The sequence below is a fragment of the Budorcas taxicolor genome, chromosome 5 (assembly GCF_023091745.1).
Source record: "Budorcas taxicolor isolate Tak-1 chromosome 5, Takin1.1, whole genome shotgun sequence".
Taxonomy (NCBI): domain Eukaryota; kingdom Metazoa; phylum Chordata; class Mammalia; order Artiodactyla; family Bovidae; genus Budorcas; species Budorcas taxicolor.
The window spans coordinates 73,263,919-73,290,448 of record NC_068914.1 but is presented as its reverse complement, the minus strand read 5'-3'; the positions used below and the strand labels follow the sequence as shown (position 1 = coordinate 73,290,448).

The following is a 26,530-nucleotide window of genomic DNA, read 5'->3' as shown; positions in this document are numbered from 1 at the left end:
CAACTTGAAGCAGCGGATCCTCCAGACAGATCAGCTAAGGGACTAGCCAGAAGAAGAGGAACCCAATGCCAACTTCCTTCACCCATGCCATAAAACCTTTATTTCCATTGGGATCTGTGTACCACTCTCTTCTCATGCTGGGAAAGAACTTTTCTCTTTCCCCGCTGCTGGCCACTCTTCTTTCTCTTTGGCTGGGCTGCCCCATGGGACCTAGACTTCCTGAGTGGGAAGGAGAGGCAGGTGTGGTCCCACGGCAGCCTCATGTGGTGATGCCCAAGAGGATAGCCCGCTACTCAAAGTAGGAATCCCTCCTGGAAGCAATGGGTCCTCCTTCAGGCAGCTGGGGTTCTCTACTTCAGGCAAAGTGGCCATGTGTGCTGGGGTCCAACTTGCTTGGAGAAGAGCTGACATGCATAGCAGGCCCGCTCCACGTGGGGAGTTCATGCGAGAACAGCACACCAGGCCAGTCACAGAGTCATGCTCCAGGCTACCCGTGAGCCCTGCTTCCTCAGACTTCCCAGGGATTCTGTTAGCCTTATCTGGGTCCTAGCTTCTGGGTTGCCAATACCTCCTTGTGTGGCCTAGGGCAAGTAACTTCTCTTATCTGGCTTTGGTTTCATAATATGAAACTGATAGGCTTGGATTAAAACAAGGACTTTCAAATTGTGCTTGCAGACCTTTGGAAAATCAGGGCCTGGTGGGCACTGCCCTCATCCTGCCTTCATTTTCATCCATGGCTAATTTGCTTACGAGGAGCATTGAAAAAAGGCTCTGGGACATAAACCTGAGAAATCACTAGCTAGTTCCACAAGGTTTCTTTCAAAATGAACCTCACAGGATTCCCAAATGTGGTCTCGCTCATGGTTACCTGGTCCACTGTTCTAGGCTTTATGGGGACCAGCCAGCCAGGAAGGGTCAGACTGGAGTGAAAAAAGAGTGGAGAGTTGCTGGCTCGGTGCTTAGTGTTCTCGTAGTGGGAGGAGCCTGGGTTCAAGGGTCAAATTTGAGCCTCAGTTTCAGCTCCAGCCACGCACCAGCTGTGGAATGCAGACCAGCTCCTTTACTTCTCTCTGCCTCCGTTTTCTTGTCTATAAAATGGGCACGGTGATTCCTGCCTCTCTCATAGGACTGTTGTGTACCTGTCAAGCACTGTCAAGGTGCTTCAGGTAAAAGCAGCAAGGGAGACTTAGCCCTCCAATTCCTCTGATAGATTCTAGAGTTCACTGGAAGCTGCAGGTGTCCTAGATGACCAGGGATCCAGGACGTGGCTGCAGAGGCACTTTCCTTGAATTCGTCACTGCTGCCCCAGGTCCTTCCCCCAGCTGCCTCCTCTGCTTTGGAGGTCTGTTTCTAGGACAGAAGGAGAGCTCTAGGCCCTGTCTTATGTGTTCTAATGGTCTTGTCCACCAATGTGGAGGAAAGAAATCAGGCCCAATGTTGTTGCAAGGAGTAGGAAGGTTCTGCCTTGACTTCCTTTGGATTTGAAATCCATCTTTAAGGCTGACAGGGAAGCTGCTGGTCAGGTTCTCAAACATCAGGTTTCCCCCGGATTCTGTTTCCTGAGAAGCTTGTGGGAACTCCCAAAGGGGGCGATCTGGGGCCTAAATGAAGAGCCAGTGCTGGTGGGGATCACTGGGGTTGCAGGTGGCCATGACTGGCTTTTTGTCTTTGGATGTCAGGCAGGTACCAGATCCTGAGTTCCTGATGAGTTGATCCTAAAAGATGACACAGCAAAACAAAGGGTCAACTTAGGCCTCAGACTTCTGATAGTACTGCTAGGGTGAATGAGATGAGGACAATAAACCAAAGGGAAGGGAAATCCAGCAAGGCACAGGGGGGATACTTCCACATTCCTTTCCTTGGATGCCAGATACTCTAATGAGATGCATTTCTGAGTTTTCACAGGAATTGGCATTCCTGTGCTGGGTGCCAATTCCCCACCTCGAGCTTTAGCATGAAGAACTGCAACACAGGAAGGCAGGACCATGGGCTAACTGAAAAATGCTTTCAGGATGAAATGAAAATGAAAACTGCCTCCAGATGGCCAGTCTCAAAGACCTGGGCCACTGCAGTCTACCCGCACTTTCTGCCTTTGATCATATTCAGACTACTCCCTTCCCTGTAGCCCCAAGGTTAGGCTCCTCTTTTCCTAAGCCCAGGATTAGGGATTGGGGTGGAGTGGGTATGGAGGCTCATCGGAGGCTGCTAGTTTGAGCCCGATCCTGTAGAAGTTACATCATTCATCCCGAGGCAGGGCAGTCTAATGGAAAGAACCCATGCTATCGAGTCAGACTTCTCTGGTCCAAACCCCGGGTCTACCATTTACCTAGTGAAGGATCTTGGGTCAGACACAAACTTGCTGAGCTGCTGCTGGCCCATCTCTAGTCATGGGGACACCACCTACTTGGGAAGAGCCTCTGGAAGATGAACCAAACCAAAGTACGTGAGTGCCTTGTGCTTAGCACACAGAGGCCAGGCGGGAACCATGAATGACTCTTCATCTACTGGGGTTCACCCTAAAAATACCTGAACTATGAGCTGGCCCTAGACCATAACCCTACCTCCATCTTTATATCAACCAGAATCAGCCATCCCCAAACAGTACTTAAGTCCCGTGAACCCTGCCTGTGACCAAGCTCACATTCTCCATACTTTCTACGTTGTCTGGATCCACCCCATAGTATCTCAGAAGAAGATGCAGAAGGAAGGGAGGGGGGCAGTTGTGGCCTCAGGTTCTTGATTCTGAGGTTTTTGGACAGCTGACTCACCTGGGTGAATTCCCATTCCTCATCCTTGGGCACTTGGCTATTCTTGCCAGTGAAGTGGCAGCTCCTAAGGCCCAGAGTGCCAGCACTGGCATGTAGACACAGCTGCTTTGCGATGTTGTGGCGAAGGTCTCTCTGGGTTGTGTACTCAAAGTACTAGAACACAACACAAGAGAAGGTTCTGAGGGACAGGTGGAGAGTTTTCCCGCCACCTCCCAAAGCCAACAGCCCAGAGATAGCAATCACAGATGGCCTCTTGGGGAGGAAGTGAGTGGATGCCAAGATTTCAGTAATTCATGTGCCACCGTATCTGGGTTATTATACTGGAATAATAGATAATAGTTACTAAATATTTTTTCTTTAGGTAAAAATTTAACTTAGGGAATTCCCTGGCAGTCCAGGGACCTTCCACCGCAGAGGGTAAGGGTTCGATCCCTGGTCAGAGAACTAAGATCTTGCAAGCTGAGAGGCTCGACCGAAAAAAAAAATATTAACTTCGCCTCATTTAAAGCGAAATCATGTGTTTGATATGCTGGTTCTTTTTTTGTAAATAGGTTCAGTTCAGTTCAGTTCAGTTCAGTCACTCAGTCGTGGCCGACTCTTTGCGACCCCATGAATTGCAGCATGCCAGGCCTCCCTGTCCATCACCAACTCCCGGAGTCCACCCAAACCCATGTCCATCGAGTCGGTGATGCCATCTAACCATCTCATCCCCTGTCGTCCCCTTCTCCTCCTGCCCTCAATCTTTCCCAGCATCAGGGTCTTTTCAAATGAGTCAGTTCTTTGCATGAGGTGGCCAAAGTATGGGAGTTTCAGCTTCAATATCAGTCCTTCCAATGAACACCCAGGACTGATCTCCTTTAGGATGGACTGGTTGGATCTCCTTGCAGTCCAAGGGACTCTCAAGAGTCTTCTCCAACACCACAGTTAAAAAGCATCAATTCTTCGGCACTCAGCTTTCTTTATAGAAAAAACGCTCAGCGGTATGCCACCTAAAATCACTGTGCAGGCCAGTGGTACAGGAAATGACTTCAGAATGGGTTTGTCTTCACTTGCATACGTTGGCATCCTATTCAGTGTCCCCTGACACTTTTTCCTTCCTTCGGCTCTGCTTCAATTGCCTTTTACTTATCAAACACTGGGCCTTCAGGGTAGACTGAGGAACTGGGGCCAAAGAGGTTACTAGTTATTCCTCAGGAAAGAGCTGGATATTGTAGCACAGGGGGAAATGGGCCCTTACAGTGGATGCAGTAGGGAGTTGTTTTGGGGTCACTGATGGGTGGTAGGATCAGAGTGCTAGCTTCTGGGCAGGGGAAGCATTGAAGATAGTTGAATGTAAGGGCTTCCCTGGTGGTCCAGTGATTAAGAATACAGTTTGCTATGCAGGGGAACCGGTTCAATCTTTGATCTGGAAAGATCCCACATGCCTTGGGACACTAAGCCCTGTGCCACAACTCCTGAGCCTGCGTTCTAGAGCCCGTGAGTCACAATTATTGAGCCCAGGTGTCACAACTATTGAAGCCTGTGCTCTGCAGTAAGAGAAGCCACTGAAACGAGAAGCCCAAGCACTGTAACTAGAGAAAGACTGTGTGCAGCAATGAAGACCCAGAACAGCCAAAAATAAATAAATTTCAAAAGTCAACTCCACAAGTTGGCCACTTAAAAAATATAATAAATGGGCCTCCTGGAAATAGCAAAAAAAAAAAAAAAAAAAAAAAATTTGAGTGTAGGTGAGGGAAAGGGCTCAAAAAATTTTCACGGTCACCTTAAAACATCACTCAGCAGCTCACATCCTTCAGCAGGCTTCCTGTGATGAACAATCCTGCCCCATCCAGCCCCTCTCTACCGGCCAGCACTGCTGCTCACTCCTCTCTGAGTGCCCTTGATCCACACTTAGGACCTTATCTGTGTGCATCATGCGTCTCCCCTCAGACTGGGGGCTTCCTGAGGGCAGGACTGGTATCTCCTCCTCTTTCTGGATCTCTCCTGCCCTAGTCCTCAGGAAAGGACTCCTCTGTATGGAGAAAGGGGGTGTGTGCAGAGAGGAGGTGCCCCGGGAGACAGGCCAGTCAGGGGTTGGGCTGTGTACCTGGTTGCCACCGAGGCCGTGGCAGGCGTACAGGATGAGGGGCTTTCCTCCGTTGTTGTTCTCTCCCACGTCCAGACAGTAATCCACGCCGAGGTTCTTGAGCTGCAGGATGGTGAGCAGAGACGGAGCCCAGGGGAACACAGTGAGGTGGTTTTTTGGTTTGTGGTATGGGGTCCATCTGGAATAAATCTGCATGGCTGCATTCCCCCTCTGTGACCTTCCTCCCCCGCTTATTAACCCAGATGCCTGGAGTGAATAGCAAATGAGGTGCAGAACCCAGGGGCTGGGCAAGGGCGGGGTGGGCAACCAGTCAGGTCTCTGGGAGAAGCCCTCAACCTGTAGGAATGTCCTTGTGAGCAGTGGTTCTCAAAGTGTGATCCCCCAACCCTCAGGATCACCTGAGGGCTGGTTAGAAATGCAAATTGTCAGGCCCCATCCCAGTCCTCCTGAATCAACACACGGTGTCTTAACAAGCCTTTCTGGTGACTGATGCAGGAGAGTGAGTGAGAACCGCTGCTTACAGGTTGTTTCCTCCTTATGAAGTTTCTCAGCTAGCTCTAGAAGCCCGGGTGGCCTCCAGGTCCCCCTCCTGGATAAACGAGTGTGGAGAGTAAAAATCGATTGTTTCTCATCCAGCTATGGGCTCAGTGGTCCTGAAACTTCTCCCAGGGCTTCTGGGATGATGGGTAGGCACATTTGTTCTTAAGACTCACAGCTCCAAAGAAGGTGGGCTTCAGGTCAGGGACAAACATCTCCGGGTAAATGTTGTCCAGGAACCAGGAAAAGTTGCGACAGTTTAGTCGTTCCCTCAGCTGCAGTCGTTCCGAAATGTCACCAAAGGATTTCTGTCAATTAAGGCAGCCCCCAAAGGATCAGTCTCACTAGTCTTGGCCTTCCTGTCTGGGCAGATGTAGCCTAGGGTTTCTGGGACCACTTTCTCCCAGAATGGGTCTCATGCTCCTTCCCAATAAGTGGGGTCCCTGGCTCAGCTCCACATCTAATCCCAAACCCCTTGCCTTGGCTTTGGGATCCCCACCCATAGCACTCCCCATCTCCTGTGACCTCTCAGTTTTCCTCCAGTCTTCAATTCCTAGTTTCTCAGACCAAAGCCATTCTTCCTGTAAGAGGTTCTTCCTCCAAATCTCGTCTCCCTCCCCTTCTAAAAGATGCTGGGGCTCTCCAGACAGGGACAACAAAGCCTGCCCTTCCTCATTCTCTAGCCTCCAAAATAGAGCCTGGGCTCTAGCTCCCAAGGCCTGAGGGGAAAAGGCACCGGGTGTCGGAGCTGAGTGGGCCTCCATCATCATGAAGCCCTGGATCAGGGTCTGCGACTATGCCCTTCTCTTCACCTGAACATCTCCTGAGCATCCTCCCCTCTCACCTCTTGGGCCATCTGTGCTGCCTGCAGATTTCTCCTGTAGAAAATCTCCTTGTAGCCATCCATCCAGACCTCAGCCAGGCGCACTTGGTTGCGAGCAATGACATTGATGCCCTTGGGGAAGGTGTGGGGGCTCTTGGTACGGAACACGTGGCCGACCACAGAGCAGGGGATAATCTCTAGCTGGCCGCCGCACTGCCACACCTGCCATAAGATGAGACGGGATGGGGTTTTCAGCAGATGGGTGGGACAACCTACCCCAAGCAACTCTGTTCCATTCCCAGGGTGCCAGACCCCAGGTCCACGAAATCAGGGAAATGCCCCTCTCTTCCCCTGGAAAAAAAGACACAGACTAGGCTTCATAACCAGAGAAGGCAATGGCACCCCACTCCAGTACTCTTGTCTGGAAAATCCCATGGACCGAGGAGCCTGGTGGGCTGTGGTCCATGGGGTCACTGAGTCGGACACGACTGACCAACTTCACTTTCACTTTTCGCTTTCATGCACTGGAGAAGGAAATGGCAACCCACTCCAGTGTTCTTGCCTGGAGAATCCCAGGGACGGGGGAGCCTGGTGGGCTGCCGTCTATGGGTTCGTACAGAGTTGGACACAACTGAAGCGACTTAGCAGCAGCAGTAGCAGGCTTCATCACAGGCCATAACTACACAATCCCTGGCTCTCTGATGTGGTTCACTTTTGATTTAAGCAAGTGGAAATTTGCAGGGTCCTGAGGGTTACCAGGGCCCACTTTGGAGAAGAGACAGATGGCCAAGTTTACATCCATCTTACCTACTCTGAGCTCTGGCGCCACCTGGCTTTTTGACCCAGAAAGGTGATTTTATCAGCTCACTCACGTGTTACTGGAAACTCAGGAACTCAAGCTCCTTTAAATGGAGATGGACTTGTGACCCAATCAAAGCATCAATGCACTGTTTAAAAGCCACCATCAGGTGGTTTATGGCAATCACCTGACCTTTAGTACAGTAGCCTCCTTACAGAAAGACTGAACAGAGGTCAGAGGCTCATGAACTAGCCCAGAATCAGAACCCTGGGAATTACGGTGCTAAGTTGGTGACCGTTCTCTGTCAGAGGGCTGGTTTAGAACACTCCTTCCACTTGCGTCTTGTCTTTTTTTAGGTTTTAGATTGGGAGGTATGTTGTTATTAATTTTATTTATTTTTGTTTATTTATTTAATTGTAGGCTAATTACTTTACAATATTGTAGTGGTTTTGCCATACATTGACATGAATCAGCCATGGGTGTACATGTGTTCCCCATCCTGAACCTTCCTCCCACCTCCCTCCCCATCCCATCCCTCAGGGTCATCCCAGTGCACCAGCCCTGAGCACCCTGTCTCATGCATCGAACTTGGACTGGTGATCTGGTGCACACATGATAATATACATGTTTCAGTGCTATTCATACAGCAGCAACAGAAATGCACAATCATAGCCATAGTAACAGCAATGATGTCAATGAAGTGCGTATTCATGCCAGGCATTGTGATAAGCGACTTCACTGTTGTTGTTACTCAGTCGCTCAGTCGTGTCCGACCCTCTGCAACCCCAAGGACTGCAGCACACCCGGCTTCCCTGTCCTTCACTATCTCCCATAGTTTGCTCAAACTCATGTCCATTGAGTCGACGATGCCATCCAAATGACTTCATAAGCAAGCTCATTTCCTTGTTAATTACTTTCCCCTGGTAGGAGATTTGTGTCGATTTCGCCACAAGGAAGCCTTTCTTGCTAACCTAATCCTGATTTGCTTTATTCCTGGAATCTCTCAGAGTTCTGGGGTCCACCAGAATTTGGGCCATCATCTTCTCTTACAGTTATGAAGCGCATGCTGACAATAGGGGAGGGTAACTCCAAAGGCTACCAAGGCATGTGTCCTCTGACCTGGAAAGTGGAGCCTGGTTTTTCCAGAAAAAGGATAGTGACTGCTTACTGATCTGTCCCACCGTCACCCTAATTCTGTTCCCATAGACATCATGAAAGATGTCACGGATCCCCAGATATCCAGTCCCTGTTACCCAACTATCCCTTCCCTCTGAGGGGTTCTGCCCAGTCATCTCTTCCCATATGTCCAATCTGAGTCCCATGGCCCTACTGCCATGGACAGGGGGTGTGGGGGCAGAGGGAAGGAGGAGCCATGACGGGGAAGAGCCAGCCTTCTAAGCTCAGCTCCAGATATGCTGACCCTGCTGCTGCCTAAGAGATGGGGTCTTGGGCCATCCGTGCCCCGGGACGTTGTGGTTCCCCCACGAAGCCCTCTTCGCTCTCACCCGGAAGGACATTTCCACGTTCTCCCCTCCCCAGATCTCCATCTGATTATCATAGGTACCGATGTGCTCAAAGTAGGCCTTGGAGATGGAGAAGAGGCCACCAGCAAACGTCGGGGATCTGGAGAGACAGAGGGAAAAGCATGTGCATCTTCTGGGGGGAAGGGGGGCCGGAGCCCAGCATGGAAAGGGGCGGACTCACCGCAGATGCTTCTAAAACTCCCTCCCTCCTCCTTTCTTCTCGTCTGGGATGTGCAGCCACTAATTCATTCACTTAGCAAATGTTTATTGAGCTTTTATTCTTTGCCTTCTAGGAGTGGGTCCAAGAGAGATGTAAAGATCATGACTGTCTTCTGAAAGGTACTCATGGACTTCCCTGGTAGTCCAGTGGTTAAGAATCCGCCTTGCAGTGTAGGGGACATGGGTTCGATCCCTGGTCTAGGAAGATTCTATAGGCCTCAGAGAGCTAGTGTACCTAGAGCCCGTTGTTTGCAACAAGACAAGACACCACAAATGAGAAGCCTGCGCACAACAATGAAGACCCTGCACAGCCAACCATAAGTAAGTAAATAAATAATAATAAGAGGCACTTATTTACTCATTCAACTGGATATATTACACACGGGCTATCTGGGGTTGTCCTGTGTATTAGTCATACAGAGTAAAGAGACAGATCAGTAGAGAGACAGGGTAGTAGCTGAGACAAAAGTCATCATCTTTTGCTTTTTGGCAGCAAAGTTCATTAAGCACAGTAGATACTCAGTCATCAGAAGCTCTGTGAAAATGGTTTTGGACATAGGTGCTCCTGGAAACAGGGTAGGAAGTGAGGTGAAATTAAACTCAATTTGGACTAAACGGAGCATTTGGAGATTACAAAAAGATTCTGGCTTTCGGACAAAGGCAGGGAGGCATGGACCCACATTTAGATAAACTGACGAAACATCTAAGAACTTAGATAGCACGTTGCTCACAACAGGGGCTGAGCTAAGGGTTGAAGGCAGGGGTGGGAGCTAGGGAGACAGGAGTGCACACATATCACTCACTGTTTGTCTCTGTGCCAGGCCAGGCTGGCTTGGATGGGGCTTTGCTGCCCTCAGTGGGCGGCTCCATGTGGCACAGCCAAGCAGAAACCTTCTCTGTAAGCCCAGGACCAGTCAAGGTGTTTCAGACACAGCAGGGCCTCAATCAGTACTCACTGGCTGACTAGTCAAGGCAACCACCCAGGAACCTGAAGTTGGTGTTACCCTACCGCTGTTCTCATTGCCCTGAGGTTGGCTCATGTAGCCACCTTCTGGAAGGAATTTCTGTTGGGAAACCCTCAAACTCAGGCAGGCTTTTTGTCCCTGGCTTTGGCAATGGCACCCCACTCCGGTGTTCTTGCCTGGAAAATCCCATGGACGAAGGAGCCTGGTGGGCCGCAGTCCATGGGGTCGCTAAGAGTCGGACACGACGGAGCGACTTCACTTTCACTTTTCACTTTCATGCATTGGAGAAGGAAATGGCAACCCACTCCAGTGTTCTTGCCTGGAGAATCCCAGGGACGGGGGAACCTGGTGGGCTGCCGTCTATGGGGTCGCACAGAGTCAGACACGACTGAAGCAACTTAGCAGCAGCAGTAGCAGTTGGCTCCTCCTAGGGGTTCTAAGCCAGCCCAAGGAAGGCCAAGGAAGGCTCAGAGAGTCCTGGGACCCTAGATGAGCATTTTGGAACTAACTGGCTGCTTCTTGAGGGTCTCCTGGACCTAAGCCTGTCTCTTGGCTTTTTTCTTTTTAATATTTGTTTATTTAGGCTGCACCAGGTCTTATTTGCAGCACTCAGGATCTTTAGTGTGGCATATGGGAGCTAGTTCCCTGACCAGGGATCAAACCCAGGTCCCTGCATTGGGAGCTCAGAATCTTAACCACTGGACCACCAGGGAAGTCCCTGTCTCTTGGTTTTCGGAGGTCCCTCTGACTAAGAAGCCACTGACAAATCATCTCTGAGGATAAACTACACAGGGAATGTCACTACAGACCCACAACCAATAGGCAACCTCTGAAAACTCTCTGTATTTTCAGAGAAAACTTTCTGTATTTGCCAGGGCCTGCTTCCTGAGGTCCCCTGGGTCCTCACCTCTCCTCTTAGTCTCTTGTTAACTTTGGGAGTGGAGGAAGGGAGGGTGCTGCCTGCAGGTCTCCTGATGGGTACCAGGCAAAGTGCCTGAGGCAAGCAAGCACACCACCAGGCCATCTGGACCAGGGAGCAGACTCACTCCTCAAATACTGGAGCTTTGTCTTCCAGCTGTATGGTCCTTGGACATCGGAGCAGGGGACGTCAGTGATGGGTGGGGGCCTGGTGCCCTGTCCCTGACTGTGCCACTGTGTGCCTAGCCCCTAGCTTGGGGGGAGGGGGCTTTGTTGCTGTGCATCCCAAACAAAAGACATCTATGAATCAAGCAAAGACTCAATAGGGAGTTCCAATTTCTTTTCTCTCTCCTGTCTTCTCCTTTCCTTTCTGCCCCTTCTGCTGCTGCTGCTTCTCTTCCTTCCAAAGGAGACAGAGCAGCTGGCTGTTCCAGATCCATGGGATTCCTTTCTGCAGCCTCTCTACTGAGGCTCTGGGCAGCATTTCTTAGGATCTAGGGACGTGGAAGGGGAGAAAGCCTTCCCTCCCAACCCTGCTCACTATATCCCCAACGTCTACTTCCCACCACCCCTGGTGTATGTTTGGTTGACCCTTCAGTTTCCTGGACAGTATAGAAAAACCGTGGTACAGATAATCCAGAAGCAATGGATACCCTAAAAGTCACTCCTCAGCTCAGTCTGGTTGAGACGTCTGTGGTCTCTAACAGCACCCACAGGCAGTCTGAGAGGGAGGAGCAGGGTGGGTGTGTTGGGAGAAGGCAAACCCAGCTGGGCATCAAACAATGGATAAACTTTCAAGCACCTGCCTTCTAGCTCAGGGGCTGGCAGACTGTGGCCTGTGGGTCAAAGCTGGCCTGACTTTCTAAGGTTCTGGCATAGAATAGTTTTTACATTTTGAAAAGATTCTTTTTTGTAGCTGCACGTATGTATGTGTGTGGGTACTCAGTTGTGCTCAACTCTTTGCAACCCCATGGACTGCAGCCTGCCAGGCTCCTCTCTCCATGGGATTTTCCAGGCAAGAATACTGGAGTAGGTTGCCATTTCCTACTCCAGGGGACTGAACCTGCATTTCTTGCATCTCCTGCACCGGCAGGCAGATGCTTTACCACTGCGCCACCTGGGAAGCCTAGCCTAGCAAAACCTAAAATATCTGCTATCTGGCCCTTTTCTGAAAAAGTTCAGGACAACTGCAAGACATTGCCAATTGCAGGACATTTGTCTATCCTCCTTTAAGACATTCTCAGTCTTTTCAAAGATGGCCACTTGGCTGCACACATCACCCCCTCTTATTATAATGGCTGTTTTACAATGGTCTCTACCCACTATCTCTGCGAGCAGCAGTCATGTCCTTTCTACCTGTAGGGAAGAAATAACGAGACGAAGTACAGAAAGCCCTGAAGCCAGGGCCTGGCACAAGGAAGATGGAGAGTGAGAGCCAACTGTTATGGCACTAGGCAGGACAGCACCACGGTGGGGGGACAGGCTTGTGGCCAAACTGGTGGGATGGGCATTCTTGCTCCCCCAGTTTCCAGGGTGGTATAGTCTGGGGCCAACTGTTAACCACCAGGAACCTCAGTGTTCTCATCTGCAAAACAGGCTAATCATAGTACCTACCTCAAGGGGATGATGATTAAATATGCTAAGCTCTTCACACAACAGCTAATAAATGCTGACCTGAGATGGCCCAGGTCCCTGTGACTGCAGAGGCCAGGCTGGGGGCCCACAAGGCTATGGTACTTACTTGATGGGGTAGGTCTCATCCTTGCGCCTCTGCTTCTCTCGTGCCGGTAAAACCTCCCAGCCAAAGGTCAGGCTCCAGTCAAAGTTGCCCCGACTCTGGACTCGGCCCCTCTGGACAGGCTTGGAGAACTCAAAAGTGTTCAGGTCAATGGTGACAATGTTCGGGCTCACCACCACCGTCTCGTCCTCAGCGATGCGCGCCAGGAGGGGCTCCAGCCAGCCATGGAAGCACTCACCTGCAGGCAAGGGCCAGGAGACAGCAGTCAGGGTGCTGCCCCCTGGCCAGCCTGCACCCCCCGGCCAGTGGGAAGCCCCAGGAGGACAAGTGCCTGCTCCCCAGTGGTAGGCAGGAAAACACGTGCATGCTCCACAGCCACAGAGAGCGGACAGAGATCTCCCAGGACCCGGCTACCCCTGCCCCTCCTCCCAGAGAGGTGGAAATGGCTTTGGAGGGGAGAACAGAGGTATCAGGGGAGTAACATGGAGGCTTCAAAGGCACAGGGAGGCCATATAGGGCTGTCTTCAGGGTCTGCAGGCTAGCCACTCAGTTGACTCTCCCCACCCAAGTGAGGGTCTCATGCGGGGGTGCCCCTCTCCCTGGGGTCTCTGCACCTCATGCTTCAGCTCTAGCTGCAGAATAATCACCCCCTGGGGATTTCTGATGAACTGCAGAGATGATTTGGCCCCTGGAGTGATGATTTTATTGGTGAGGATGGCTGGCATCCTTATCCCACTTGATAAAGGAGAAGACTGAGGCTGTTAGTGGCAGGGTCAGAACACAAATCCAGGTCTTCTGACTCCAGGTCTACAGCTTCTCAGAATATCACTGCTTTCAGGGAACACTTTTTTCCCCCCTGACAACAGCAAGGGAAGTGCGTTGTTTGGGGGCAAAAAGCAGGCCTTCCTTTCCATGTGGAAAGGGCCACACCGAACAGCACCCAGAGATAATAGGAGCCTGTCCGAGGGGCTGAGCTCAGAATGAGGTACAGATCAGGGGAGCGAGAAGAGGAGTGTCTGGGTTCTAGAACATACTCCCAGCAACTGTGGGGTCACCACAGGTCTAGGTTTTAGTTTTAGTGGTTTTAGGGCTGTGCATGCCTCCTGATAACCATCCTAGGGAATGGGGTGAGGAAAGGGTAGAAGAATCTGGGGGAGTCCCAAGCCTGCTTTGCTCCTGGGACAGCAGAGCAGGCAGGGGCATGGGTGATGCAGGGGTCCCAGCTTTTCCTTCTGCCAGGGAGGGAAGGGGGGCAGAGCCGGGCCGGCCCCCTTTACTCACAGTGGGCATCCAGGAAGGTGAGCACCTCCGCCTGGGCCACGCTGGCTCCCAGCAGCCGGGCGGTGATCAGCCCCTTCCTCTCCTGCTGCCGCACCACCTGCACCACCTGCAGCTGCTTCACATACTGCTCCAGGGGCTCCTTCAAGTACTCTGGAAGGCACAGAGTCATTGCCACCCGCTCAACACTTTGCCACAAACCTAATTCCCCATTGCACTTCCCAGGTGGCACGAGCGGTAAAGAACTTGCCTGCCAATGCAGGAGATGTAAGAGACGTGGGTTCGATCCCTGGGTCAGGAAGACCCCCTGGAGGAGAGCACGGCAACCCACTCCAGTATTCTTGCCTGGAGAATCCCAGGACAGAGGAGCTACAGTCCATAGGGTCGCACAGAATCGGACACAACAGAAGCGACGTGGTGGTGGTTTGTCGCTAAATCGTGTCCCACTCTTGGAACCACATGGACTGCACTGCAGGCAGATTCTTTATTAACTGAGCTACAAGGGAAGCATACGTAATCTTCCGTGGACACCAGGTCCGGGCACCATCAGGCCTCCAGCAGGCCTGCATTCTAATCCTCTCTCACACCTACTGTGCTGAGCAACTTCACCGAAGCCCAAGGTGGGGGTCGGAGGGTGGAGGAGGTGCCCACAGCACATGGCCACCTTGCCAGGACACTCCACTGGCTCCGCAGTGCCCACCCTGTGTCTGTATACCAGGGCGACTTCTCTGATGTCAGAGACAGGACCTCACAGCTGTGTTTCTTTGGTTTCAAATCAAGTGTAAACTTCTGATGACGGCTCTCGGATGCCTCTCTTGGCCTCAGCTCCCTCTCAGCTCCCGATTTACAGAGCTGTGTCTCAGGCCTCCCCTCCTTTCCACACTCGGGGTTTGGCAGTCATTTCTCTGCGTCTGAGTCTCTGTCTCCCAGGCTCTTCAGAGCACGTCTGACAAGCGGAGCGTGCACAAGCGTTCATTTCTGGCTTCTGGGGCAGCAGCGAGAAGTCTTCCTCTAATCCTCTTTATTACCTCCTCTGCACGTGGAATTCTTTAGGAAGATGAAATGATGCAGAACAGCTTTTAAATTAAATTTAAAAGCCAGGTACCCAGGGCCTGCATAGTCAGGCACAGCAGTGAGCCTGTCTGCCCAGGGAGCGGGCAACTGCAGGGTAGGTGATGAAAGAACCACCAGAGGTGGTGCAGGGCTGGGGGAGACTGCAGGAGGGGCCAACGCCTGAATTGGAGAGGGGGTGTGGAAAGCTCTTTGAAGGGCGGGGTATCTGATGAGATCTCCAGTTCATTCTGAGAGGGGGCTCACTTCAGGGCCCTTGTTAATCAATCAGAAACCCTCAGAGCATTAAAAATAGCCCTAGGGACTTCCTTGGTGGTCCAGTGGCTAAGACTCTGCACTCCCAATGCAGGGAGCCCGGGTTCCACTCCTGGGCAGGGAACTAGACCCCACACGCTGCAAGAAGATCAATCGTGTGTGCCACAACTAAGACCCCAGGCAGCCAAATAAACAAATAATAAAAAACAAAATAAAATACACTTACTCAAGATTTAAAATACATACACAGTTTTTAAAAAATAACCCTATTCTGAAGCGATCCATCTGGGAACATAGTCCAAATCGTAGTGATGATTCATTAACCGCTGTCTTGGTTTATCTGTGCAGCTGCTCTGTTCCCCACTGTGCAGGATGGAAGGCCTGTGGTTTCAGACGTGGTGGTGTGGGGCAGCAGTGAAGGCTGACTGTGTCCTTTCTCTCTTGAGGGGTGTGGGGTCAGCCCAGTGCTTAGGCCTCGCTCCCACTGTCATATCATACAAACTGGGGGCTGTTTTTGTGCAGGTGCAATTGATCTCTCCCTCTCTGCTTCTTAGTTTTGGCCGTGCCATGTGGCATGCGGGATCTTGGTTCTCTGACCAGGGACTGAATGAGGAGTGGAAGCATGAAGTCTTAACCACTGGACCACCTGGGAAGTCCCTCTCTCTACTTTGAAACACACTCACACACACACACACACACACACACACACTGTGTCCAAATACTGGAGCACCTACTACATGCCAGTCATGGGACTAGATGCTTCCATGCTGACTTTCTTAGTTAATCTTCTCTGAAGATTAAAGAGCTTCCCATGGAGCTCAGTGGTAAAGAATTCGCCTGCCAACGCAGGAGCCCCAGGAGACGCAGGTTTGACCCCTGGGTTGGGAAGCTCCCCTGGAGAAGGAAATGACAACTCACTCCGGTATTCGTGCCTGGAGAATCCCCATGGGCAGAGAAGCCTGCTGGGCTACAGTCCACGGGGTCACCAAGAGTCCGACATGACTGAGCGACTGAGCACCCACGTGAAGATTAAAATGCTACGAAATAGGAAGTGTTGTCTCTGGGGTTTATGAGTCAAAATTAGCCTCATTTGGCAGCTTCAGCCCAGCACTCACTTAGGGTATACCTGTGAACACACTGCCAGGTGCCAGCCACTGTTCCGGGCAGGGCAGGGCCAGGTCTGGGTCCTGCCTGCTTCAGAGCTCCTAGGCTCATCCTTCAAGCACAGGCCCCAGCGTGGGCTCTAACAGGGAGGTGGGAGGAACTCTGCGCGGGAGCCTTGCCTTCTCAGCGTGGCTGACGTTTCCCCTGATAACATAACTGTGCTCACAGGAAGTTCATGGTGATGGAGAGAATCAGGAGACAGAACATCAGAGGAAGTGGGTGTTGTGGTAAGGGCCCGCCACACACTGAGCTGTGAATGTCAGGGGCACCTGAGCTCTACAGAGCCCTTCTCCCAGCCCTTCTCTCCAATCCCGGCAGCTAGGCGGGACCCGGGAATTCGGGGCTTGAGCCTCAGGCTCTCTGAAGGGGATGAGACAACACCCCTGAGTAATGCCCCTTGTTGGACCCACTGGACAGACACCCCAGACCGGAGTGCAGCAGAGCTGAGCATGGAGACACAGATGGGCCCATCTAGTCTTATGTTCCCTAGGTGAGAGCCTCCTCATTTAGGTTCGTTCCTCACAATCAAAGTCTACAAGACTCCTGTGACCTCCCCTACACCCGTCTTACTCAATCCCATGTGCAGAATACCATCTATATGCAGATACCCCTGGGCCTTTTTTCCTGGCCTTAAATCTTCACATGGATGTCTAACAAACCACAAAACTGGGTTTCTCTGGCAGTCCAGCGGTTAAGACTCCGCGCTTCCACTGAAGGGCGCACCGGTTTGATCCCTGGTTGGGGAAGATACTGCATGCCTCATGGCCAAATAAATTAAACAAACAAAACAAAACCCCCCACAAACCTAACACACCTGAAGTGGAACCCCAGATTTCTTCCCCACCTGCCCTCCCAGCCTCCCCTGTGTACCATTATCCCAACAGCTGCTCTAACCTAGGAATTGTGCTAAACTCTCCCCCTCTTCCCACTCCCCACAATCAGTCCATCAGCAAGTAAGGCCAGTTTTCCATTCCCATTGCACCTCCGCAATAATGTCTTAACTTATCTCCTGACCTCTATTCTATACCACTCCCCTTCCCAATCTACTCTTTTTTTGTTTTTTTCAATTTTGATTTTTTTGTTCATTAAGGATTTTTTTTTTTTTTTTTGGCATCAGTCTTTGTTTTCATTTATTTTTTGGCCATGCTGCGAGGCATGTGGTATCTTAGTTCCCCAGTCAGGGGTTGAACCTATGCCTCCGGCAGTGGAAGCACATAGTCTTAACCACTGGACCACCAGGGAAATGCCCCCAGTCTCCTCTTGACACAGTACCCACAGTGAATTCTCTCTTAAAACTACAACTCAGATCACGTCACTATAATGGTTTAAAATTTCACTTAAAAAAGTGAATCCAAGACTTCACTGGTGATTCAGTGGTAAAGAAACCATCTGCCAATGCAGGAGAGGCAGGTTCGATCCCTGATCCCGGAAGATCCCATATGCCTTGAAGCAACTAAGCCCATGGGCCACAACTACTGAGCCTGTGCTTTAGACCCTGGGAACTGCAACTACTGAGCCCATGCGCTGCAGCTACTGGAGCCTGAGGCCCTAGAGCCTGTGCTCTGCAGCAGGAGGAGCCACGGCAGTGAGAAGAAGCCTGTGCACCACAGCCAGAGTGTGGCCTCCTACGCCCCACAAGCAGAGAAAAGCACAGCCATAAAAAAAAAGATCCCAGGGACTTCCCTGGTGGTCCAGTGGTTGAGACTCCATCTCCCAATGCAGGGGTCATGGGTTCAATCCCTGGTCAGGGAACTAAGGTCCCACATGCTTCAGGGTGCCACCAAAAATTAAAAAAAAAAAAAAAATCTAAACAGTATGATAGCTCCTCAAAAAATTAAACCAAGAACTACCATATGATACAGCAATTCCATTTCTGGGTATTTAATAAAATAACAGAGATCAGGAACTCAAACAAATATTGGTACACCCATGTGGATAGCAATATTTTGGCTATTATTCACAATAGCCAAAAATGTGGCAACAATCCAAATCTCCGTGGGTGAACGAATGAATAAAAAATGTGAACGATACTAACAATGACATGCATGTGTGCTCTGTGCGTGCTCAGCCACTTTAGTTCGGTCTGACTCTTTGAGACCCCATGGACTGTAGCCCACCAGGCTCCTCTGTCCATAGGATTCTCCAGGCAAGAATGCCAGAGTGGATCTGTCGTGCCCTTTTCCAGTCTTAAAAAGGAAGCAAATTCTGACACATCACAACATGGATGAACCTTGAAGATGTTATGCTTAGTGAGATAAGCCAGGCACCAGAGGTCACAAACTGCATGATTCCACTTATACAAGATATCGAGAGTAGACAAATTCCTAGACTGAAAGTGGAATGCGGGTTGCCAAGGGCTGGGGTGCTGGGAATAGGGAGTTATTGTTTAATGGGCGCAGTGTTTCAGTTTGGGAAGATGAAAGAGTTCTGGCGATGGTTTTACAACAATGAGAATGTATTTAATGCCACTGAATGGCACACTTAAAAATGGCGAAGATGGTAAATTTTATGTATATTTTACCACACACCCCCTAAAAATCCAAACACTGACTACTGCTTGCAAAGGTCCTGTGATTCAGCTCTGTTCACCTCTGTAAACTCAGTTTGCACCAGTGCTGTTTCTGCCTCCTTGCTCACATCTCTGCAGTTATCCTGCTCTTATTTCTGCTCAGCTCTCTGGGTCCCTGGTAAGTGTCTGAATTCCTCCCCCTTATTTAGTGAAAACCCACATGAGGGCAGCATAAGTTCCCTGCCTCAGCCTCCCCACCTGGGGCAGAGCAGGGCTTTGGACAAGGGAGGCCCTGTTGGGAGCACGGTGGATTGACAGGCTTGGAAAGGCCAGTTTTGGGGAGCTCGTGAAACATGCCAGATCAAGGGTGGGCCTCAGGTGCTGACCTGGCCATGCAGGAGGGAAGTCTGTGCCTGGGAAAGGACTGTGAGGTAGGACTGAGCCAGGTCTTCGGCCTGGCTCCAGACCTCTTTCTGATACCTGGCCCCCAATATCAAATGCCTGTATACTTGTGCTCAAACCATGCTGCTGGGCACCTGGACAGGAGGACAGAGAGCCTGGACATTGAATTTCAGCACAGACACAGCCCTCGTGTGTGTAACGAGAGCCAGTTAATCTGATCAGTCAGTCAGCTGTGTGGCGAACTTTATCCCGCTATGGCTGCAGAGGTTACCGTGGATCTGAGGATATTTTTCTTTCTTTGCTGAAAGTCTCTCTAAAGTCTCAAAGCCCTCAAGGTATGGTGGTTTATCCTGGGGTCCACAAACTCCCTGAATCACATGCACAAATGTGGGTGTGTGCACCCTTGTGGCAGCTGTGCGCTATTCTAGGGAGTGCCTGCGTTCTTAGTCGCTTCAGTCGTGTCTGACTCTTTGGGACCCCATGGACTGCAGCCCTTCAGGCTCCACTGTTCATGGGATTTACCAGGCAAGAATACTGGAGTTGGTTGCCATGACCCCCTCCAGAGGATTTTCCCAACCCAGGGACCAAACCTGCGTCCCCTGTGACTCTTGCATGGCAGGAAGATTCCTTACCTACTGAGCCACCTGGGAAGCCCTCTAGAGAGAAGGGCATAGCTTTTAACAGACTGTCAAAGGAGGCCAGGACCCAAGAAAATAAGAACGGCTGGTTCTGGTTTTTCAGACAGGTGATTCTGAGATGTTGGACTCGACTCTATGAGACAGTCCAGGGCAAGAAGGGAGAGGCCACCAGAAGGAATGGGAATATGTCTGGTGGCCTGAGAGAGGCAGGCTGTTTGGAGTAGCTACTGCCAAGTCCCCCTAATAGGCACAGGCCACTCTGCCTCTTGGAAACTGCCCATGCCAGCCTGGTACTATGTCGTTGGCTAGCCTGGTCTAGGGAGTCACCCAGCTGGGCAGTGTGCCTTTTACTTAAACAATTCTGAGTGACAAGCTGAGATAGTTTAGAAAACTCCACCACATGTGATTTAAGGCGGGAAACTTCTGAAGGATGGGCCACTCAGGGTCATGGGAATAAGGGTTACAAGACAGCAGTTTGAGCTGAAGGGCAACAGATACACTGGTTCCTGTTCCTTACAACAATTCTACTGCTCCTAAGATTCCCCAGAGGCCACTCCCAAGTTCCAATCCTCTCTGCCAGACTCTCTGCCCCTCCCTTTCCACAAGCTCATCTCTCTGCTCCCTGTCCACCAGACCCTTTCACGCATCTCTGATACTTGTCTGCCCTTCCCAGGAAAGTAGGAGCTTCCAGAGGAAATGGGCTCACAGAGCCATACTCAGTGCCTCCTCCCTCTGCCCTCCCTGGCTCTAGTCCTCTTTCCCGGGGCGAAGGAGGGGGTTTGGGGAAGGAAAGGGTGCATCAGCAGCTGGGCTGCTGGAGGAACGCCTATGGTTCCTGCCCTCAATATGGGAGCATGGGCACAGGAAGCCAAACTGGGAGAGCCCAGGCCCCACTTGCCACCTGGGAGGAAGGCGCGACTCCTAGAGGACCCCAGTCTACTGCTGCAGGGGTCCTACAGTGCTTTTCTAGTTCTGGCCCTGGCATCCCATGCTTGAGTGACTGTAAGGACTTCCTCTCTGGACTCAGGTCCTCTGCTTCTTTTCCTGACAATCACCCTCCCCAAAGCTGCCAGCTTTCTGAGACGAGGTCACTCTCCAGCTTAAGCACCTTCAATGATTCATTTTCTTCCCCCCAAATAAATACTTTTAGCACGGTGTGGATTTCATTCAGGCTTTCCATGAGGCACTAGTGGTAAAAAACCTGCCTGTCAATGCCAGAGACATAAGAGACACAGGTTCAATCCCTGCGTTGGGAAGATCCCCTGGAGGAGGGCATGGCAACCCACTCCAGTATTCTTGCCTGGAGAATCCCATGGACAGAGGAGCCTGGCAGGCCACAGTCCATGAGGTTTCAAAGAGTTGGACATGACTGAAGCGACTTAGCATGCATGCAAGGATTTCATTCAACATCTTTTCAGCATCATTTCCTACAGCACAAATACCAATGTCTCTCGAGCTCGGCTGATGCTGTTTTCTCTTCTGGGGCTGCCCTGAAACACCTCTTCTCTCCCTGGACACTTGGGCTTTCAGGTGAAGCTCTAATCCAATGTGGACGTCTCAGCGAGGCCACACAGAAATAACATCTCCCACAGTGCACTGCTCCCATACAAAGAATAAAATGAGCTCAAAATTCTCCAAGCCAGGCTTCAGCAGTACGTGAACCGTGAACTTCCAGAGGTTCAAGCTGGTTTTAGAAAAGGCAGAGGAACCAGACATAAAATTGCCAACATCCGCTGGATCATCTAAAAAGCAAGAGACTTCCAGAAGAACATCTATTTCTGCTTTATTGACTATGCCAAAGTTTTGACTGTGTGAATCACAATAAACTGGAAAATTCTGAAAGAGATGGGAATACCAGACCACCTGACCTGCCTCTTGAGAAACCTATATGCAGGTCAGGAAGCAACAGTTAGAACTGGACATGGAACAACAGACTGGTTCCAAATAGGAAAAGGAGTACGTCAAGGCTGTATATTGTCACCCTGCTTATTTAACTTCTATGCAGAGTACATCATGAGAGATGCTGGGCTGGAAGAAGCACAAGCTGGAATCAAGATTGCTGGGAGAAATGTCAATAACCTCAGATATTCAGATGACACCATCCTTATGGCAGAAAGTGAAGAGGAAATAAAAAGCCTCTTGATGAAAGTGAAAGAGGAGAGTGAAAAAGTTAGCTTAAAGCTCAACATTCAGAAAACAAAGATCATGGCATCTGGTCCCATCCTTCATGGGAAATAGATGGGGAAAGAGTGGAAACAGTGTCAGACTTTGTTTTTGGGGGCTCCAAAATCACTGCAGATGGTGACTGCAGCCATGAAATTAAAAGACATTTACTCTTTGGAAGGAAAGTTATGACCAACCTAGATAGCATATTCAAAACCAGAGACATTACTTTGCCAACAAAGGTCCATCTAGTCAAGGCTACGGTTTTTCCAGTGGTCATGTATGGATGTGAGAGTTGGACTGTGAAGAAAGCTGAGCGCCGAGGATGCTTTTGAACTGTGGTGTTGGAGAAGACTCTTGAGAGTCCCTTGGACTGCAAGGAGATCCAACCAGTCCATTCTGAAGGAGATCAGTCCTGGGTGTTCTTTGGAAGGAATGATGCCAAAGCTGAAATTCCAGTACTTTGGCCATCTCATGTGAAGAGTTGACTCATTGGAGAAGACTCTGATGCTGGGAGGGATTGGGGGCAGGAGGAGAAGGGGACGACAGAGGATGAGATGGCTGGAAGCCATCACTGACTTGATGGACGTGAGTTTGAGTGAACTCTGGGAGATGGTGATGGACAGGGAGGCCTGGTGTGCTGTGATTCATGGGGTCACAGCATCGGACACGACTGAGCGACTGAACTGAACTGAATGCCTATGGAGCTCTTACTAGAAACTAAGTACTCCACAGCACACGAACGATCTCATTTACCATCTATCTCTGATCGCTTGTCCACCTTGCAAGGGAGTCAATTATCTTCATTTTTAGAAGAAGGGACTGAAGGGCTTCCACGGTGGTCCGGTGGTTAAGACTCCACACTCCAAACGCAGGGTCCTAGGCGTGATCCCTGATCAGGAACTAGATCCCACATGCTGCAACTAAAGATCTGCTCACCAGCTCAACTAAGAGCTGGCACAGGCAAATGAGTAAATATTTGAAAAAACAAAACCAATGTGAGGATGGAAGTTCAGAGAGGCTAAGTATCTTGCCCAAGGTCACAGAGCTAGGAAAAGTCAGAGCTAGGATTTGAGTTCCTGGGTGTTGGAGTCTCGAGTCTGTGTCCTCTCATGCCCGCTAGGGTGTGTTCCAGGTCACACCACCACGGCTGGTGCTGTAAGCAGTCATCTGACTATGAGGGCTGTTAGCCTACTTGGGATGAGATCTGTCTAATTTGTCATTTGTCATGTCATCTCCTACGCCTGAGGCAGCACCAGGCACAAATAACTCAGCAGATATTTGTGAAAATGCTTTGAACTGTGGAAGTTTGGTGAGCAAACTCACTTGCCTATTACCAACTACAACGAAGGCTTCTGAGATGGAGTCTTCAAGAGCAAAAGAACGGTCCAGTAGGTGGGAAACAGAGGGGAGGGCCCGTCCCCACCGTCTGCATTTCTGAATTGGGGTTGGGCTTGGCAGCTCTAAGGGAAGCCTTGAGGCCAGAACAGCTAAGCTTTTGGAACTTGAGGGGTCAAATGCAAATCAAGTTCAGGAATGTGGCCTACCCGCCCCCTAGCACCCACCTGCCTTCTTCCTGCTCCTGACCTTTATGATGAGCTGGGATCACAGGCCACAAGGCAGTGTCTGCTCCCTTGGGAGCACCGGTTAGGCCCTCTTTCCCAGAGTACCAGGGGAGACCCCAGGCCCCTCCTCAGGGGCCTCCTAGCCTCACCGTCCGTGCTGGCATCATCTACTAGAATGATCTCCTTCAGCAGGATGGCAGGGGTGGTGTGCAGGACGCTGTACACCGTCCGCAGCAGTGTGGACCAGGCCTCGTTGTGGAACACAATGATGACGCTGGTGGCAGGCAGCGGGGGGCAGCGCCGGAACTTCTGGTCAACACACCTGCAAGGACGACAGTGCAGATACAGTTCTCCGGGTGCCCGGTAGTTCCGGGGGCGGGGAGGGCTCTGTCCACAGATTCCTATAAGCATTCTCTGCTCCTCGGAAACCCCAGCCTACATTCCCCTTTGGAGCTGGGAATAGCGGCATGCTTTCCCCAGCTAATCCACTATTTGCCACCTACTCTAAGCCTCTGCACAGGTGCTAAGCAACCCACTCCAAAACCTGTCTCTCAGGACTTCCCTGGTGGTCCGGTGGCTGAGACTCTGCACTCCCAGCGCAGGTGGTCCGGTGGCTTGGGCTCGATCCCTTGTCGGGGAACTAGATTGCACATGCTGCAGCTACGAGTTTGCACGCCATAACTGAGATATCCCTCATGCCACAACTAAGATCAAAGATCCTGTGTATAGCGACTAAGACCCAGCATGGCAAAAAACAGACGGTCCCCCCCAAAAATACCCAAAGCCTACTTCCCCCACCTGAGGTCCCAGAGGGAAAGTAACAAAGGGCAACTCTGACATCTGGAAAAAGTGACTACAAATTCCATATTCAGTGAGAGGGAAAGAAAGGCTTTACTCTTTACAGTGAACGGTTCCACTGGAACCCATGTCCTCATGCATTCCCTGTAATCTGATACTATTATCACACTTTGCTGGGACTTTTCTCTATCCTCACCCTCTCCCACCACTCTGGGGCACTAGGCGGCACTGCCTCCCCCCCCCCCGACACACCATCTCAGGTGGGGGTGGGAATGTGTCAGTGCTGGATCTCAAGGAACTGTGCGGCCTAAATCATTCTTTCTTTCTTTTAAAATAGTACTTATTTATTTATTTGGCTGCACTGGGTCTAAGGTGCAACATACAGGATCTTTAATCTTAGTTGCAGAATATGGGATCTAGTTCCCCGACCAGGGATTGAACCCGGTCCCCCTGGGTTTTGGGAGCGGGGAGTCTCAGCCACTAGACTGCCAGGGAAGTCTCTAAAGGCCCTTTTTAAACTCCCTCTGCTGGTCAGAGAGATTTCTCAGGGGCCCTCCAGAGAAGACTCCCAGACTTCCTCCACTGGCTGGCCTCAGGCCCACTGCCCTTCCCTGTGAGGAGTCCTGGTAACTCAGGGTGGCTCCACGTTCTAGGCCTCTAATACTTGGTCCAAGTCTGAGGAACTCTGGGTTCATAGCCCTAAAGAATCATGAACCTGAGAATGTAAAGTGCCATGTGTGGGGATGAATGCTCAGTCGCACCCTAGTCATTGAGACCCCGTGGACTGCAGCCCACCTCTGTTGATGGGATTCTCCAGGGAAGAATACTGGAGTGCGTTTCCATTTCCTGCTCCAGCAGATCTTCCTGACCCACGGATGGAACCCAGGCCTCCTGCATCTCTTGCATTGCAGGCAGATCCTTTGTGGCTGAGCCACTGGGGAAGTCCCTAACTGCCATGTGAGAAAAGGCCAAAAACGGTATTCCTCTTGAGTTGGGAATGACAACGTCTAGACGAGAAAGACACAAAACCTTTGATGGGAGGCCAGTAAGAACACAGACTGAAGGGGCTTCAGCTCAAAGATCTAAGAGCTGGTTCACTGCCCAGGACTGAAAGTACAAACAGGTTCAAATAATTGGTTGGAATGAGTTCATGGCCCTATGAGTCTTCACTGAAAGAAACCAGGAGGTGAGCAGCAATCCTGACCACCAGAGCTGCTTTCGGGAAATGTCCTTTGTTAGGAGCTCAGCGGCAGAGTCCTGCAGTCTCCAGCTTCTTGGCAGAGGGCAAAGCCCCCGAGTCTGTGGGCTGCAGTCAGGCACTCCTAGTCACCCCTTGGCCTGCTGTGGTCCCCGTCAGGAGTTCCTTTTTCTGGATCCCGTTACCTTCACAATTGTTTTTCATTCTCACAGGTCTCCCTGAGACTCTGGCCTGACCATGATGCCCTTGAATCCCAACCCCTGGGATAACGACAGTGGCTCAGGAAAGGAAATGAAGGCTTAGAGGAAACCCTTGCCCACATTCTAAAATCCCTGTCAGGGGCATCCCTGGTGGTCCAGTGGTTAAGAATTTACCTTCCAATGCAGGGGATGCAGGTTTGATCCCTGGTTGGGGAACTAAGATCCCACATGCCTTGGGGCAACCAAGCCTGTATGCCACAACTGCTGAGCTGGAGCGCCGCAACAAAGACCCGACGCAGCCAAATAAATAAATAAATACTGATATAAAATAAAGTCCGTGTCAGCCCTTTACACTGGCTGTGGACATACCAGCACGCCTTTGGCAGAACCCTGGCCTCACCCCGGGATGCAGTGCTACTTACTCAGGGGGTCGGGTGTCTGGCCCCAGGGCCCTCTGCAGGGAGATGCGGTCACTGGCAAAGGCATTGAAGCAGTGCTTCTTATAGCCCTCTTCCTTTTCCTGGGTCTCCTGGGGCGTCCACTCTTTCTTCTGAAATGCTTTCCCATCTGCCCCAGGGCCATTGGGGTCCTGTGGCGGCCGTTCCCAGAATGGCTTCAGCTCAGCTGGGGTGTAGAAACCTGGGAGGCAGGACTGGTTGGTGGAGGCCAGTGTCTGCTGGGGCTCCGGAGCCCTGATCTGGAACTTGGGCATCGAGTCCCTGAGGTTGTGCACGGCCCCCAGCATGAGGTCCAGGACGTGGTTCTTCTGGCTCACCAAGGACCTCAGCCATGGCTTCTCTGTGGCCTGCTCCCTGCCGCTTACGTCCCTCTGCAGGATGAAGAGAAAGAGCACAAAGGCGCTGCCCACCATGACCAGGCGCAAGGCCATGTGGCGTCTGCGGAGTAGCCTCAT

General features: G+C 51.1%; 1 protein-coding gene across 1 annotated transcript; it reads right to left on the bottom strand.

Annotated features, from left to right (window-relative positions):
• Positions 1-1,601: 1,601 nt before the first annotated feature.
• GALNT6 (polypeptide N-acetylgalactosaminyltransferase 6) lies at positions 1,602-26,530 on the bottom strand. The gene is made up of 10 exons (XM_052640669.1): positions 26,040-26,530; positions 23,571-23,743; positions 13,658-13,807; positions 12,380-12,614; positions 8,519-8,636; positions 6,236-6,436; positions 5,568-5,699; positions 4,855-4,956; positions 2,769-2,921; positions 1,602-1,715 (listed from the first exon to the last, which is right to left on the bottom strand). Exons 1-10 carry the CDS (start codon positions 26,528-26,530, stop codon positions 1,602-1,604), a joined length of 1,869 nt encoding a protein of 622 aa, XP_052496629.1.

Bases quoted from the DNA above. Each gene is read 5' to 3' on its own strand.
- GALNT6 (XM_052640669.1), bottom strand. From the start codon at position 26,530: ATGAGGCTACTCCGCAGACGCCACATGGCCTTGCGCCTGGTCATGGTG. The intron at 13,808-23,570 runs GTGAGGCTAGGA...TGTGCCTTCCAG, and splicing joins AGATGATGCCAGCACGGACG to AGTACTTGAAGGAGCCCCTG. The intron at 6,437-8,518 runs GTGAGAGCGAAG...ATCTTATGGCAG, and splicing joins ACGTGGAAATGTCCTTCCGG to GTGTGGCAGTGCGGCGGCCA.